This window comes from Rana temporaria, chromosome 13, assembly GCF_905171775.1.
Source record: "Rana temporaria chromosome 13, aRanTem1.1, whole genome shotgun sequence".
In the NCBI taxonomy this organism is placed as follows: Eukaryota; Metazoa; Chordata; class Amphibia; order Anura; family Ranidae; genus Rana; species Rana temporaria.
In genome coordinates, this window is record NC_053501.1 from 73,960,546 (window position 1) to 73,973,566 (window position 13,021).

General features: G+C 47.7%; 1 protein-coding gene across 1 annotated transcript in view; it reads left to right on the forward strand.

The window, feature by feature from the left end:
* Positions 1-13,021, forward strand: part of EXD1 (exonuclease 3'-5' domain containing 1) — a 220,208-nt gene that overhangs the window by 18,035 nt on the left and 189,152 nt on the right. The window contains exon 2 of the mRNA XM_040332834.1: positions 6,040-6,198. Coding sequence (XP_040188768.1) covers positions 6,066-6,198 — 133 coding nt within the window. The 5' untranslated portion in view covers positions 6,040-6,065. The remainder of the gene's footprint in view (positions 1-6,039; positions 6,199-13,021) is intronic.

Genomic DNA, 13,021 nt, shown 5'->3' on the forward strand with positions numbered 1-13,021 from the left:
CCCCAAACCCTTGGGGTATAGCCCATAATGCTTTTCTTTTTAGAGAGCTGGACCCTGGGCCCAGAACTTAGAAACCTTTGGGTGCCTAATGTTTCTGTTGCCAGAGTGCTATATGGGCCCAGGACAGTGGATCCTTCATAGGAACCCAGGGCCTGAAGGTCTAGACATCCCCACCGAGATGGGGGAAGATTGGGCCTCTTGCTTGGCAAAGTCCTGCGGCATGGAGCAGGTAAGTGAGGGGAAAACTTGCGGAACTTGGTTCTTAGCAGGTTTTTTCTGGGGGGTCACAGGGGACATGCCTAAAGTTATGCACTGCATCTGGCAAACTAGTCACATATCATAAAGATAGGATGGCTCTATATGTATTATTCCCCATAAGATGTGACCTCCCTTGTAGTGTTGGAAAAGCATTGAGTGGGGCCTGTGTTATAGAAAAATATATGTGTGTGTCAGAGAGCTGTGCTTACCTGCAAGCCTCCAGGCGATGCTCCATTCAGTCTTCCTCCTCACGGCCTGCAAAGCAGGCAAAACGCTGACCTCCTCATGGCTGCAGTTTGCTGGAGCAGAGAGGTCCCTTCCTCCCAACCCCACCCCCCCCCCTGTCGGGAGGGGCATTTCCTGTTTGAGATTGCTGGGGGGGAAGGGCGGGTCAGTGGCTTAAGGAAGGGGCGGCCCTTCCTTGTTTGTTCCATATAGCTCATTCAATACTTTGGAACTGAGGAGGAAAGACCAGAAAGAATATTGCAGTCTTCAGAAAGACTGTTTTCAAGCCTAGGAATAGGCTGTTTCTTTTCCATCTCATAGTTTTTCTTGCAATACTACTCAGGGGGACAGAATGTTTTTTCTTTCCTAGATTTGAAAAAAAAAAAAAAAGAGAAGTGTCATCTAGGGGAGAGGAAGCATTTTTTATCCCCCAAACAGGTGTTTGGGCATTTAACTATTTATAAGTCCCAGGTACCAATAAGTAGCAGGTGTACCTCGGTGTTGTACCATGGCATCAAAAAACAAGGGTACAAGAGGTGGGGATTCCCCCAGAGAGTCTGAGGTCTCGGACAATGCTATGCCGCTGCTTTCCCCACAGGGAGCCTTGGGGCCATCGGGATCTGGGGCTGGAGCTGACGCGGGTCAGTCCAACCCTAAGATGGTCACGGAGGAGGTATTACTCACCTCTTTAAAAGAGATGCAGAAAAGCATGGGTAAAATGATAGCCGCAGCTATGCGGGGCAGTAAGCGGAATAGATCTCCGTCGCCCGAGCGCGGACCCTCAGAAGAGGAGGTCCTTTCCTCAGGGGAATTGGACGACCTCTTGGACAAGGACCAAGTAGGTTCAGGGATCGAAGATCCGGATACAGAGGAGTCTGGGGCAGTCTCCCTGAGGGAGAGCTGGTGGATTCAAGGATTGTCGGACTTGGTCCATAGGGCATTCAACTTGCCAGTACCAGATCTCCAGGTATCGACGGTTTCAGCTTTGGGTTCACTGAGGGCGCCTCAAAGCAATGCTGTGTTTCCGATCCATCCTCTATTAGAGGGAGTTTTGTTCCAAGATTGGAACAAGCCAGATAAGATCTTCTTACCACCTAAGAAGTTCTCTGTCCTATATCCTATGGAAGAAAAATTTTCCAAAAGATGGGCTACTCCTGCAGTGGACGCAGCCATCTCATGTGTTAACAAATCGTTAACATGCCCTGTAGAAAACATACAGGTGTTCAAGGATCCAGTTGATAAGCGCTTGGAAGCACTACTTAAGAACTCCTTCACTACTGCAGGGGCAGTAGTACAGCCAGCTGTGGCTGCGATTGGGGTCGCTCAAGCATTATCGGATCAATTTAAGCAGATGCTTAAACTTATTCCTGCCCAGCAGGCAGAAGAATTTTCGGATGTCCCTAAGGCCATATGTTTTACGGTAGACGCAATCAAGGATTCTATCCAGCAAGCGTCACGTTTATCGTTCTCCCTTATCCATATGAGAAGACTCTTATGGTTAAAAAGCTGGGAGGCTGAGCCCCCATGCAAGAAGCTCCTGGTAGGGTTCCCCTTCCATGGAGGACGACTCTTCGGAGAAGACCTAGATAAATACATTCAGACCATTTCAAACGGCAAGAGTACTCTCTTGCCAACTAAGAAGAAGGTTCAGGGGCCTGCGTTTAAACGACAGTATTCCCCTGGGCAGGGGCCCTCTAATGCCAAGCAGTATCGACGGCCTCCTGCAAAAGCAAACTTCGGCTTCAACAGCAAATCACAAGGACAGGCTGTTAGAGGCAAAAGGCAGTGGTTTCGCAAACCAGCAAAACCAGCCCCCAAGCCAACCTTATGAAGGGGCGCCCCCACCCACGAAGGTGGGGGGAAGGCTGCGACTCTTTTCAGAGATTTGGGAAGCCAGCATTCCCGACGAGTGGGTACGGTCTTCCGTGGCCACAGGCTACAAATTAGATTTCCTAAGGTTTCCTCCTCCTCATTTCCAGGAGTCGAGGATTCCAAACGATCCGCCTCGGATTCCGGCCAGCCTGGAACAGGGGCTGGGTTTCTACTCCAACCTATTCATCATCCCCAATGGAGATGTCAGGCCAATTTTGGACCTAAAGATGGTAAATGCATATCTAAAGATCCGCTCATTTCGGATGGAATCCGTGCGGTCAGCAGCTGCCACACTCCAGAAGGACGACTTCATGGCGTCCATAGACATAAAGGATGCCTACCTTCATGTTCCAATTTATCAGCCACATCAAAGATATCTACGCTTCATGGTGGCTTCGCGTCACTTCCAATTCGTGGCGCTTCCCTTCGGGTTGGCTACGGCCCCCCGGGTGTTCACGAAGGTCCTAGCTCCGATCCTAGCCAAGCTAAGGATCCAAGGGGTCACGATCCTAGCATACCTGGACGACCTCCTAGTCATAGACCACTCGTCTCCCGGCTTGGAGCGAGCAGTGGCCCTCACGGTCCAATACCTCGAGAGGTTCGGCTGGGTCCTAAATCGAGAAAAGTCAGCTTTCCAGCCCACAAGGCAGTTGGAATATCTCGGCATGAGATTAGACACAGAACAACAAGGAGTGTTCCTACCTCTGAGGAAGGTAAAAGCCATCAAGGAATTAATCCTACTGGTTCTAAGCAAGAAAGAACCGACTATTCGCCTATGTATGAGGTTACTAGGCAAGATGGTGGCCACATTCGAGGCGGTACCATACGCCCAGAGCCACACTCGCATCCTACAGGCAGCCATCCTGTCAGCATGGAGCAGAAGGCCACAGGCCTTGGATATCCCGTTGCCGCTCTCATCAAGAGTCCGACAAAGTCTGTGTTGGTGGTTAGACCCTCAGAATCTACTGAAAGGGAAGTCTTTCAGCCCAGTGGCTTGGAAGATAGTGACCACAGACGCCAGCCTGACGGGCTGGGGAGCAATTTTGGATGGTTGCACTCGCCAAGGTACTTGGGCAAAGCCAGAGAAGCAGTTGCCCATCAACATCTTGGAGCTCAGAGCTGCTCGACTAGCCCTCAGGGCTTGGACGTCAAAATTGCAGGGGTTCCCGGTGAGAATTCAATCAGACAATGCCACGGCCGTGGCATACATAAATCACCAAGGGGGAACCAGGAGTCAAGCCGCTCAGAGAGAGGTGAGCTTGATTCTCCTATGGGCAGAGGCGCATGTGCCCTGCATATCGGCAATATTCATTCCAGGAGTGGACAACTTTCAGGCGGACTTCTTAAGCCGCCAGACTCTATGGCCGGGGGAATGGTCTCTGCATCCACAAGTCTTTCAAGCACTCTGCCAAAGATGGGGAGTGCCGGACGTGGATATCATGGCATCGAGACTCAACAAGAAACTAGACAGGTTCATATCCCGCTCAAGGGATCCGATGGCCTGCGGAACCGATGCGTTGGTTTGCCCTTGGCATCAGTTCAAACTTCTTTATGCGTTTCCCCCGCTCCAGTTACTACCCCGCCTGCTGCGCAGGATCCGGGTGGAGCACATACCAGTCATCCTGGTAGCTCCAGCATGGCCCAGAAGGGCATGGTACTCACTAATCTTAAGGATGGTAGTGGGAGACCCTTGGACTCTTCCTCTACGGCCAGACCTGCTATCGCAAGGTCCGATCCTCCACCCTGCCTTACGGCATCTAAATTTGACGGCCTGGAAGCTGAATCCCTGATTCTCAGGGGTAGAGGTCTGTCTCAGAAAGTAATCTCTACCCTAATCAGAGCCAGGAAACCGGTCTCTAGGGTGATTTATTACAGGGTCTGGAAGGCCTATGTAGGCTGGTGTGAGTCCAAGCGATGGCTTTCTCGCAAATTTACCATCGATAGAGTATTAAGTTTTCTCCAGCTAGGAGTGGATAAAGGATTGGCATTAAGCACAATCAAAGGACAGATTTCTGCTCTGTCAGTGTGGTTTCAGCGGCCGCTGGCCACCCACTCGCTGGTTAAGACCTTCCTTCAAGGGGTCTTACGTATTAGACCTCCAGTTAAATCCCCGCTTTGTCCGTGGGATTTAAATCTTGTTCTGTCAAGTTTACAGAAACAACCGTTTGAGCCGTTGGCTGATATTCCTTTGGTTCTACTGACAAGGAAGTTAGTATTTTTGGTTGCCATAGTTTCCGCAAGAAGAGTTTCGGAGCTGGCGGCCTTATCCTGTAAGGAACCATATCTTGTTTTTCATAAGGACAGGGTCGTTCTCCGCCCTCATCCTTCCTTCCTACCGAAGGTCATATCCAGTTTTCATTTGAACCAGGATTTGGTATTACCATCCTTCTTCCCTAAACCTACTTCCAGAAAGGAAGGGTTGCTGCATACCTTGGATATTGTCAGGGCCATGAAGGCCTATCTTAAAGCTACAAAGAAGATCCGGAAAACAGATGTGCTGTTCATTCTACCGGATGGGCCCAAGAAGGGGCAGGCAGCTGCAAAGTCCACCATTTCTAGGTGGATTAAGCAATTAATCACTCAGGCCTACGGCTTGAAAGGGTTGCCTCCTCCAGTATCATTAAAGGCTCATTCTACTAGAGCCATGGGCGCCTCCTGGGCAGCACACCACCAGATCTCTATGGCTCAAGTTTGCAAGGCGGCAACCTGGTCTTCTGTCCACACGTTTACAAAATTCTACAAGTTGGACGTAAGAAGGAATACTGATACTGCCTTCGGGCAGGCAGTGCTGCAGGCTGCAGTTTGAGACCCTCGGATTCCGGGGGCTCCTCTTTTTTGAGTTAAATTTAAAATTTAAAAATTATTTTTCTCAACTAAGTTGGATTTATTATGATTTGAGTATATCTCTAAATTAAATCCTTTTGTCTTGGAGATGTTCTCCCTCCCCTCATTGTAAGCATTGCTTTGGGACATCCCATATAGTAATGAATGCCGCTCTGTGTCCCGTGATGTACGATAAAGAAAAAGAGATTTTTAATACAGCTTACCTGTAAAATCTTTTTCTTGGAGTACATCACGGGACACAGAGCTCCCACCCCTCTTTTTTGAGGACCATTTTGGGAGGCATACTGCTTGCTACAAAACTGAGGTACTCCTCCTATGGGAGGGGGTTATATAGGGAGGGGCATTTCCTGTTTGAGATTGCCAGTGTCTACACCTGAAGGTACTCCATATAACCCATATAGTAATGAATGCCGCTCTGTGTCCCGTGATGTACTCCAAGAAAAAGATTTTACAGGTAAGCTGTATTAAAAATCTCTTTTTTTGTTTATAGCGCAAAAAATAAAAACCGCAGAGGTGATCAAATACCACCAAAAGAAATCTCTATTTGTGGGAAAAAAAGGGCATCAATTTTGTTTGGGAGCCACGTCGCATGACCGCGCAATTGTCAGTTAAAGCGACGCAGTGCCTGAAGCTGAAATTTCACCTGGGCAGGAGGGGGGTATATGTGCCCAGTAAGCAAGTGGTTAAAGAAGCACGTCTTGGTACAAATGTGACAAATCTTGATAAAATCTGTAGCATTTTCATACTGAGGGTAAACTTATTGGAAGGGAACACATAGTCTTATGATGTTGCCAGAATATTAAAACTGATCAAAATTTCTTGGTGGAATTTTATTTGCAGGTAATTGCGCAAAAATTAATTTGAATATGGACCTGGCTTCTGGAAAATGCATCCTGAACGATTTGATTGGGAAGACTATCAAAATTACAACCACCAATAGGTGCTTTCAAGGAATTTTATTTAGTGTTCATGCAGATCGCACTGTCACTCTAATAAAAGGTAAACCATTTATATTTGCTACTTTTATCTTGTGTGTGGGTTTTTTTTTTGTGTGTGTGTGCTCAGGCCCTTGAAGTGTCAACATTGTATACTAATAATGGCTTTAATTTGTGCATGATGCCAAATTGGATTGTAATTGCGATAGTAACTTGTGTAGGGCTGCAACGAACAATGATTTTCATAATTATTTGGCTGATTTTATTGTTTTTCGATTAATCGGATAAAAACCTAAAAAGTTTGGAGTATAATTTAGTTATTCTGTAAAGTTTAAAAGACAATTTTAACTATATGCAGTGGAAAATATAAATCAGCTACAGTGCATCCGGAAAGTATTAACAGTGCTTCACTTTTTTCACATTTTGTCCACATTCCAAAATGGCTTAAATCTTTTTCCTCAAAATTCTACAAACAATACTCAGGGAAAGTGGCAATGTAGAGACCTACTTGATGAAAACTTGCTCCATAGCGCTTTGGACCTCAGACTGGGGCGAAGGTTCATTTTCCAACAGGACAACAACCCCAAGCACACAGCCAAGATAACAAAGGAGTGGCTACAGGACAACTCTGTGATTGTCCTTGAGTGGCCCAGATTGAACATCTCTGGAGAGATCTGAAAATGGTTGTGCACCGATGCTCCCCATCCAACTTGATGGAGCTTGAGAGGTCCTGCAAAGAAGAATGGGAGAAACACCTGAAAAATGAGCGTGTCAAGCTTGTAGCATCGTATTCAAAGATTGGTTTTATTTATTGTTCCATTTTTTTTTTTTTTTTTGTCGCATTGTCTTTATGGTGTATTGTTAGTAGAATTTTGAGGAAAATAATTTTAATCCATTTTGGGAAAGGCTGTAACATAAATGTGGAAAGTGAAGCGCTTGTTTATACTTTCCGGACGCACTGTATAGGTTTGATATCTACAATTTAACCTTTTTCCCCACTGGGTACTTAAACGTCTTTCCTAACCAAGCCAACTTCAGCTTTCAGTGCTGTAACACTTTGACAATTACTCAATCATGCAACACTTTAGAGCACTCTGCTCCCACAATCCAGAAAGGGTTAGGAGCCACGCGGTAGGCCAGGGCACCCCCTTTTCTGCTCACAAGTGGATTTTTCACTTGCCCGGAGCTGCGGGTAAGCGCTTCCAGGACGTTTAGGTGCCTGAGGGACACGGCGTTCCTGGTTTTGCAAGCCTGCAAACGAATCTGCAACAGCATGAAGGTTTGCCCTCGTCCGACACTTGGGTGGGGGTTCGCCTTCGCAAGTTTGCAGCTTGGTGGACTTCCCTGCTTTCCGACCCGTGGGTTTGCGAAGTGGTTTACTCAGGGTACAAGATGGTTGGTTTCTTGCCCATCGAACAGTTTTCATCCCTCCTACCTTCAGCTTCCCCCAACTGTTGGGGCAGTGCAGGAACTGCTGGGGCACGGGGTGATAATGCCCGTACCGTTGACGGAAGGGTTTCAGGCTTTCTACTCGCGCTGTTTGTAGTTGCTAAGAAGGACAGGGTCCGCCCAGTCCTGGATCTCAGGGACCTCAACTGCTTGTAAAGGTTCAGGATGGAATCGGTGCACGCTGTAGTCGGCGCACTCCACCCGAAGGTTCCAAAGAAGGAGGGGGTCCGACCAATCCTGGATCTTAAGGCCCTCAACTGCTTTGTAAGGTTCAAAAGTTCAGGATGGAATCGGTGCGCTCTGTAGTCACGGCACTCCATCCGGGGGATTTTCTAGCGTCCTTGGACATCAAGGACGCATACAAGCATGTTCCCATATTTGTCGGGCATCAGAGGTTTCTCCGCTTTGCGGCCAGGGACGACCACTACAAATTGTGGCTCTCCCCTTCGGCCTGGCATTGGCATCAAGGGTTTTCACCAAGGTGCTCGTCCCGATTTTGGCCTTATTGAGACAGCGGGGAATTGCTGTCGTGGGCTATCTGGACAACCTTCTTCTGAGAGCTGCTTCAGACTCAATTATAGGGGGATGTAGCGATTGCCAGTCAGACCCTTCAAGAATTTGGTTGGGTGCTGAACTTCCAGAAGTCGGTGTTGGTGCCGACTTGGCGCCTGGAATACCTAGACTTCCTTGGAAGTGAGTTTTTCTTCCGGTAGACAAATTGCAGACTCTTCAGGCGGCGGTGAAGCTGTTGGCATCCCGCATATGGTCGTCACTACGTTTTTGCATGCGAGTCCTGGGTCTCATAGTAGCCTCCTTTTGAGGCGGTGCCGTATGTTCAATTCCACACTCGAGTCTTGCAGAGGGAGATCCTGTCCAAATGGGACAAATCTCTGTTGTCCCTGGATCGTCAGATCTGGGTGAGACAACTGGTCAGGGCTTCCCTGGTCTGGTGGCTGAGATCTCCGGTCCTTCAGTCCAGGAAGTCCTTCATTCCCTTTCTCTGGATGGTGGTAAATGACGGACGCCAGCCTGAGCGGTTGAGGGGAATCTGTTGTGTTCGGTCGACACAAGGTCGCTGGACGCAGGAAGAATCCCACCTGCCGATCAATGTGCTTGGCGCTTTGAGCGATCAGGTATTGCCTCTCCACATGGTCACAGAGTCTACAGGGGCGTCCGGTCAGGATCCAGTTGGACAACGCCACGGCTGTGGCTTATGTCAACCATCAATGGGGAAGCTTGGCTGCAGCTTCGGAGGTCGCTCGCATCCTGCGGTGGGCAAGGTGGAGCATGCCGTCTATCGGCTGTATACATTCTGCAAGGTCCCATACTTCATCCTGCTTTACAGTAGCTGGCTTTAATGGCATGGCTGTTGAAAGCCAGGTGTTGAGGGACAGATGTCTGTTGGATTCGGTAATTTCTACCATGTTGAGGGCTCGGAAGATTTATCATCGAACATGGAAAGCTTCCATCTCCATATGTGAGGAGGTGCGGTGGCGTTCACGTGCTTATTCGGTTTCTAGGGTCCTGCTGTTTTTGCAGCGTAGAGTGGACCAAAGGCTGTCTTCTTTCAACGACCATTGGCAGCTCACTCACTGGTGAGTATGTTTTGTGCAAGGGGTTCAACATGTGGCCCCTCCGGTCTGTCCACCGCTGCTTCCATGGGACTTAAATTTGGTCCTCGCAGTACTTCAGGAACCGCCTTTTGAAAACGTTATAGAGATTACCCTGTTGACGCTCTCTCAAAATGGCCTTTTTAGTGGCTATTGCGTCGGTCAGACGGGTTTCTGAGCTGGTGGCCTTGTCTTGCAAGACTCCTTATCTGATCCTCCATAAGGATAAGGCAGTGCTGTGCCCGCAGCTTTAGTTTCATCCGAAGGTGGTTTTGGCCTTTCATCTGAATGAGGACATTGTACTTGTGTCCTCGGCCGTTGCATCCCAAAGAGGTTGCGTTACACCTGCAGAGCACGTACCACGTCTAAGGAATGTATCTGTCTGCTACGGCTCAGTTTCGGTGGTCAGATTCACTGTTTGTGTCTGTGACTGGTCCTAAGAAAGGCCTGGCGATCTCGTTGGCCACTATTTCTCTGTGGATCAGACAGATTGTGATTCGGGCTTACGCTCTTAAAGGGCAGGCGCCTCCCTTTCCTGTCAAGGTGCATTCGACCAGGGCAATAGGTGCCTCTTGGGCTTTCCAACATAAAGTGTCTATTTCCCAGGTGTATAAGGCGACGATCTGGTCATGCGTTCACACTTTCACAAAATTTTACAGGGTTGAGGTGAGTGCATCTTCGGATTCTTGCTTCAGGCGCAAGGTTTTGCAGGCGGCTGTTTAAGGTTGAGTTCTGGTTGTGTTTGGGGGTGAAGTTTGTTTTGATTGCTGTTTTTTTTTTTTTTTTTTTTTTTTATACTACTTGGGAACATCCCTACTGTCAAGAATGAGCTACTGTGTCCGTCCATGAACACAAGAGAAAATAGGCATTTTTTGTACTCGCCGTAAAATCTTTTCTCTGTAGTTCTGTAGACAGACACAGCACCCACCCCTCCTTGGGTTTTTTGTTTGTACTGCTTTTTGACGAACTGAGCTGCCAGATGCACGGAGAGGGGTTGTTCCCAGAGGGACCGCCCCTGGGCGGTACTGTACGGTTTAATGTTGATTTAACATTTTTCTGCCTAGTCCTCTCCTAATAGAAGGCTAATACTCTACTGTCAAGAATAAGCTGCTGTGTTCGTCAATGAACTACAGAGAAAAGGATTTTACGGTGAGTACAAAAATCCTATTTTTCCTTCCACTTCACAATTATGTGCCACTTTGTGTTGGTCTAGTCTAGTGCATAAAATCCCAATAAAATATGTTTACGTTTTTTTGAATGAAACATAACAAAATGTGGAAAATTTCAAGGGATATGAGTACTTTTTCATTTCACCTTCCAGGACAGCACGTGAGAGGGGCTTTACCCACCTAAAACAGGAAACGCATCATCCACAATCAAAAAGGGCACCCAGTGTCCTCAGTATTTGTTTCCTCTGGCCTAGCCGGAACCTCTAAATGGTTTGTTTTCCCCCAGGCCTTTGTGCTAGTTACAGGGGCCTCCTTGTATATGCTTCCCTATGATTAAAGGACAGTGGCTTGGAGGGGTCACATATATCTATGGTTCTAGGCTACTTTTGTAAGTATCTTAGCTTTGGGACCCATAAACGTCTAGGTTTTCCCCAAGGTTCCTTCTCCGCCGGAAGAGAAGCGGCTATCCCCGTGGGCGCCAAGGCTCTATTGGAGCCCTCCCTTATTTATATTTGGTCAAGCTCCATTGGTTGCTGGCTGAGCTCCTGATGTTTGCTGATTAATATCAATAGATCATGGTCACTGGCTTCCCCAATTTTTTTTTTGGAAGGAGAACTGCATGGCTGGAGCAGGCCACCCCCCAGGGATCAGTGAGGCTGAAGTTTAGGCTTCCGAAGTCCCTGATTACTTCCAGATGGTGAAGGTGCATGTCTGCTGAGGCAGGTAAGCTATTGTGTGTAGGCCAGGACCTAATGCAGCCTGCTAAGCTGCAAGGTCCCTACAATATTGGGGGTTTGTGAGTATACCCTGGTGCCATTATCCAGACTCCTCCCCCTTTCCCCCCCCCAGCAAGTGGGATCTGCTGTGATTTAATCGGGACTTTCTGTACTAGCATTTGGGTATGAATTCGCCCCTAGGCTGAACTAGAAACATTAGTTCACACTGATTGATGCGTTCCAGTGTGTTTTTGGTGTAGTCCAATGCATTCTCTCCCCCCCCCTTAACCTTAAAGGGTTACTAAACCATTGTGGGTTATTTTTTTTTAAAACAAAAAAAGTCATACTTGCCTCCACTGTGCAGTTTTTGCCTTGATCCTCCCCCTCTGGGGTCCCTCAGCAGCGCTGGTTGCTCCCCTTCTTCTCGAGTGCCCCGTCGGAGAAGCACTCTACTTTGGGACATTCGTGTGGGCGCGTTATTGGATTTGATCAACAGCAGCGGAAGCCAATGGCTGCACTGCAATCAGACCAAACAGGACACGAGACACATAGCTGGTGTACTTGTCCCGGGGCAAGAGACTGGGTTCAAGTAAGTAAAACGGGCGGTCTGAGGGGCTGCAGCTTTGTCTGAAGAGCTCAAAGTACAGGACCTTCTTTTTTGGAAGACTACATGCGTTTTCTGCTTTTTAAATTGGTGACCTTTTGACCTGTACACAATCGTGTAACTTTCTGCCTGAAAACAAAACGCCTAGGTGTGAAGAGAGCCTAAGACCCCTTTCACACTGAGGCATTTTTCAGGTGCTTTTGGGCTAACAGTGCCTGTAAAGTACCTGAAAAACAGCTCCCCTGCAGTCTGTGTGAAAGCCTGAGTACTTTCACACTGAGGCAATGCGCTGACAGGATGTAAAAAAAAAAAAAACACTCCTGCAAGCACCATCTTTGGAGCGGTCAAGTTGTATACACCACTCCTCCACCGCTCCTAAAGCACCCCTGCCCATTGAAATGAATGGGCAGTGTTGCTGAACCGCCGGCAAAGCGCTGCTGCAGCGGCACTTTTGGAGTGAATGTAGCATCTTTTCGACGCTAGCGGGGGTTAAAAGCGCTCCACTAGCACCCAAAAACCTCCACAAAAATTACGGTAAAGCGTCTCTTTACCGCCGGCGCCTCGTTGTGAAAGTACCCAAAGAGAAGCTTTTTGCAATGTCTTAGTAATTACTTGTGTGCGTTCATATATACCAGGGATATGCAATTAGCGGACCTCCAGCTGTTGCAGACTACAAGTCCCATGAGGCCATAGCAAGACTCTGATAGCAACAAGCATGACACCCAGAGGCAAAGGCATGATGTGACTTGTAGTTTTGCAACAGCTGGAGGTCCACTAATTGCATATCCCTGATATATACACTGGGTCCGGAAAGTATTCAGACCCCCTTAAATTTTTCACTTTGGTATATTGCAGCCATTTGCTAAAATCATTTAAGTTCATTTTTTTCCCTCAATGTAAACACAGCACCCCATATTGACAGAAAGACACAGAATTGTTGACGTTTTTGCAGATTTATTAAAAAAGAAAAACTGAAATATCACATGCTCCTAAGTATTCAGACCTTTGCTGTGACACCCATTATTTATCTCGGTGCTGTCCATTTCTTCTGATCATCCTTGAGTTGGTTCTACACCTTCATTGAGTCCAATTATACTGATTGGACTTGATTAGGAAAGCCACACACCTGTCTATATAAGACCTCACAGTGCATGTTAGAGCAAATAAGATCATGAGGTCAAAGGAACTGGCTGAAGAGCTCAGAGACCAGAATTGTGGCAAGGCACAGATCTGGCCAAGGTAACAAACTATTCTGCACTTAAGGTTCCTAAGAGCACAGTGGCCTCCATAATCCTTAAATGGAAGACGTTTGGGACAACCAGAACCCTTCCTAGATCTG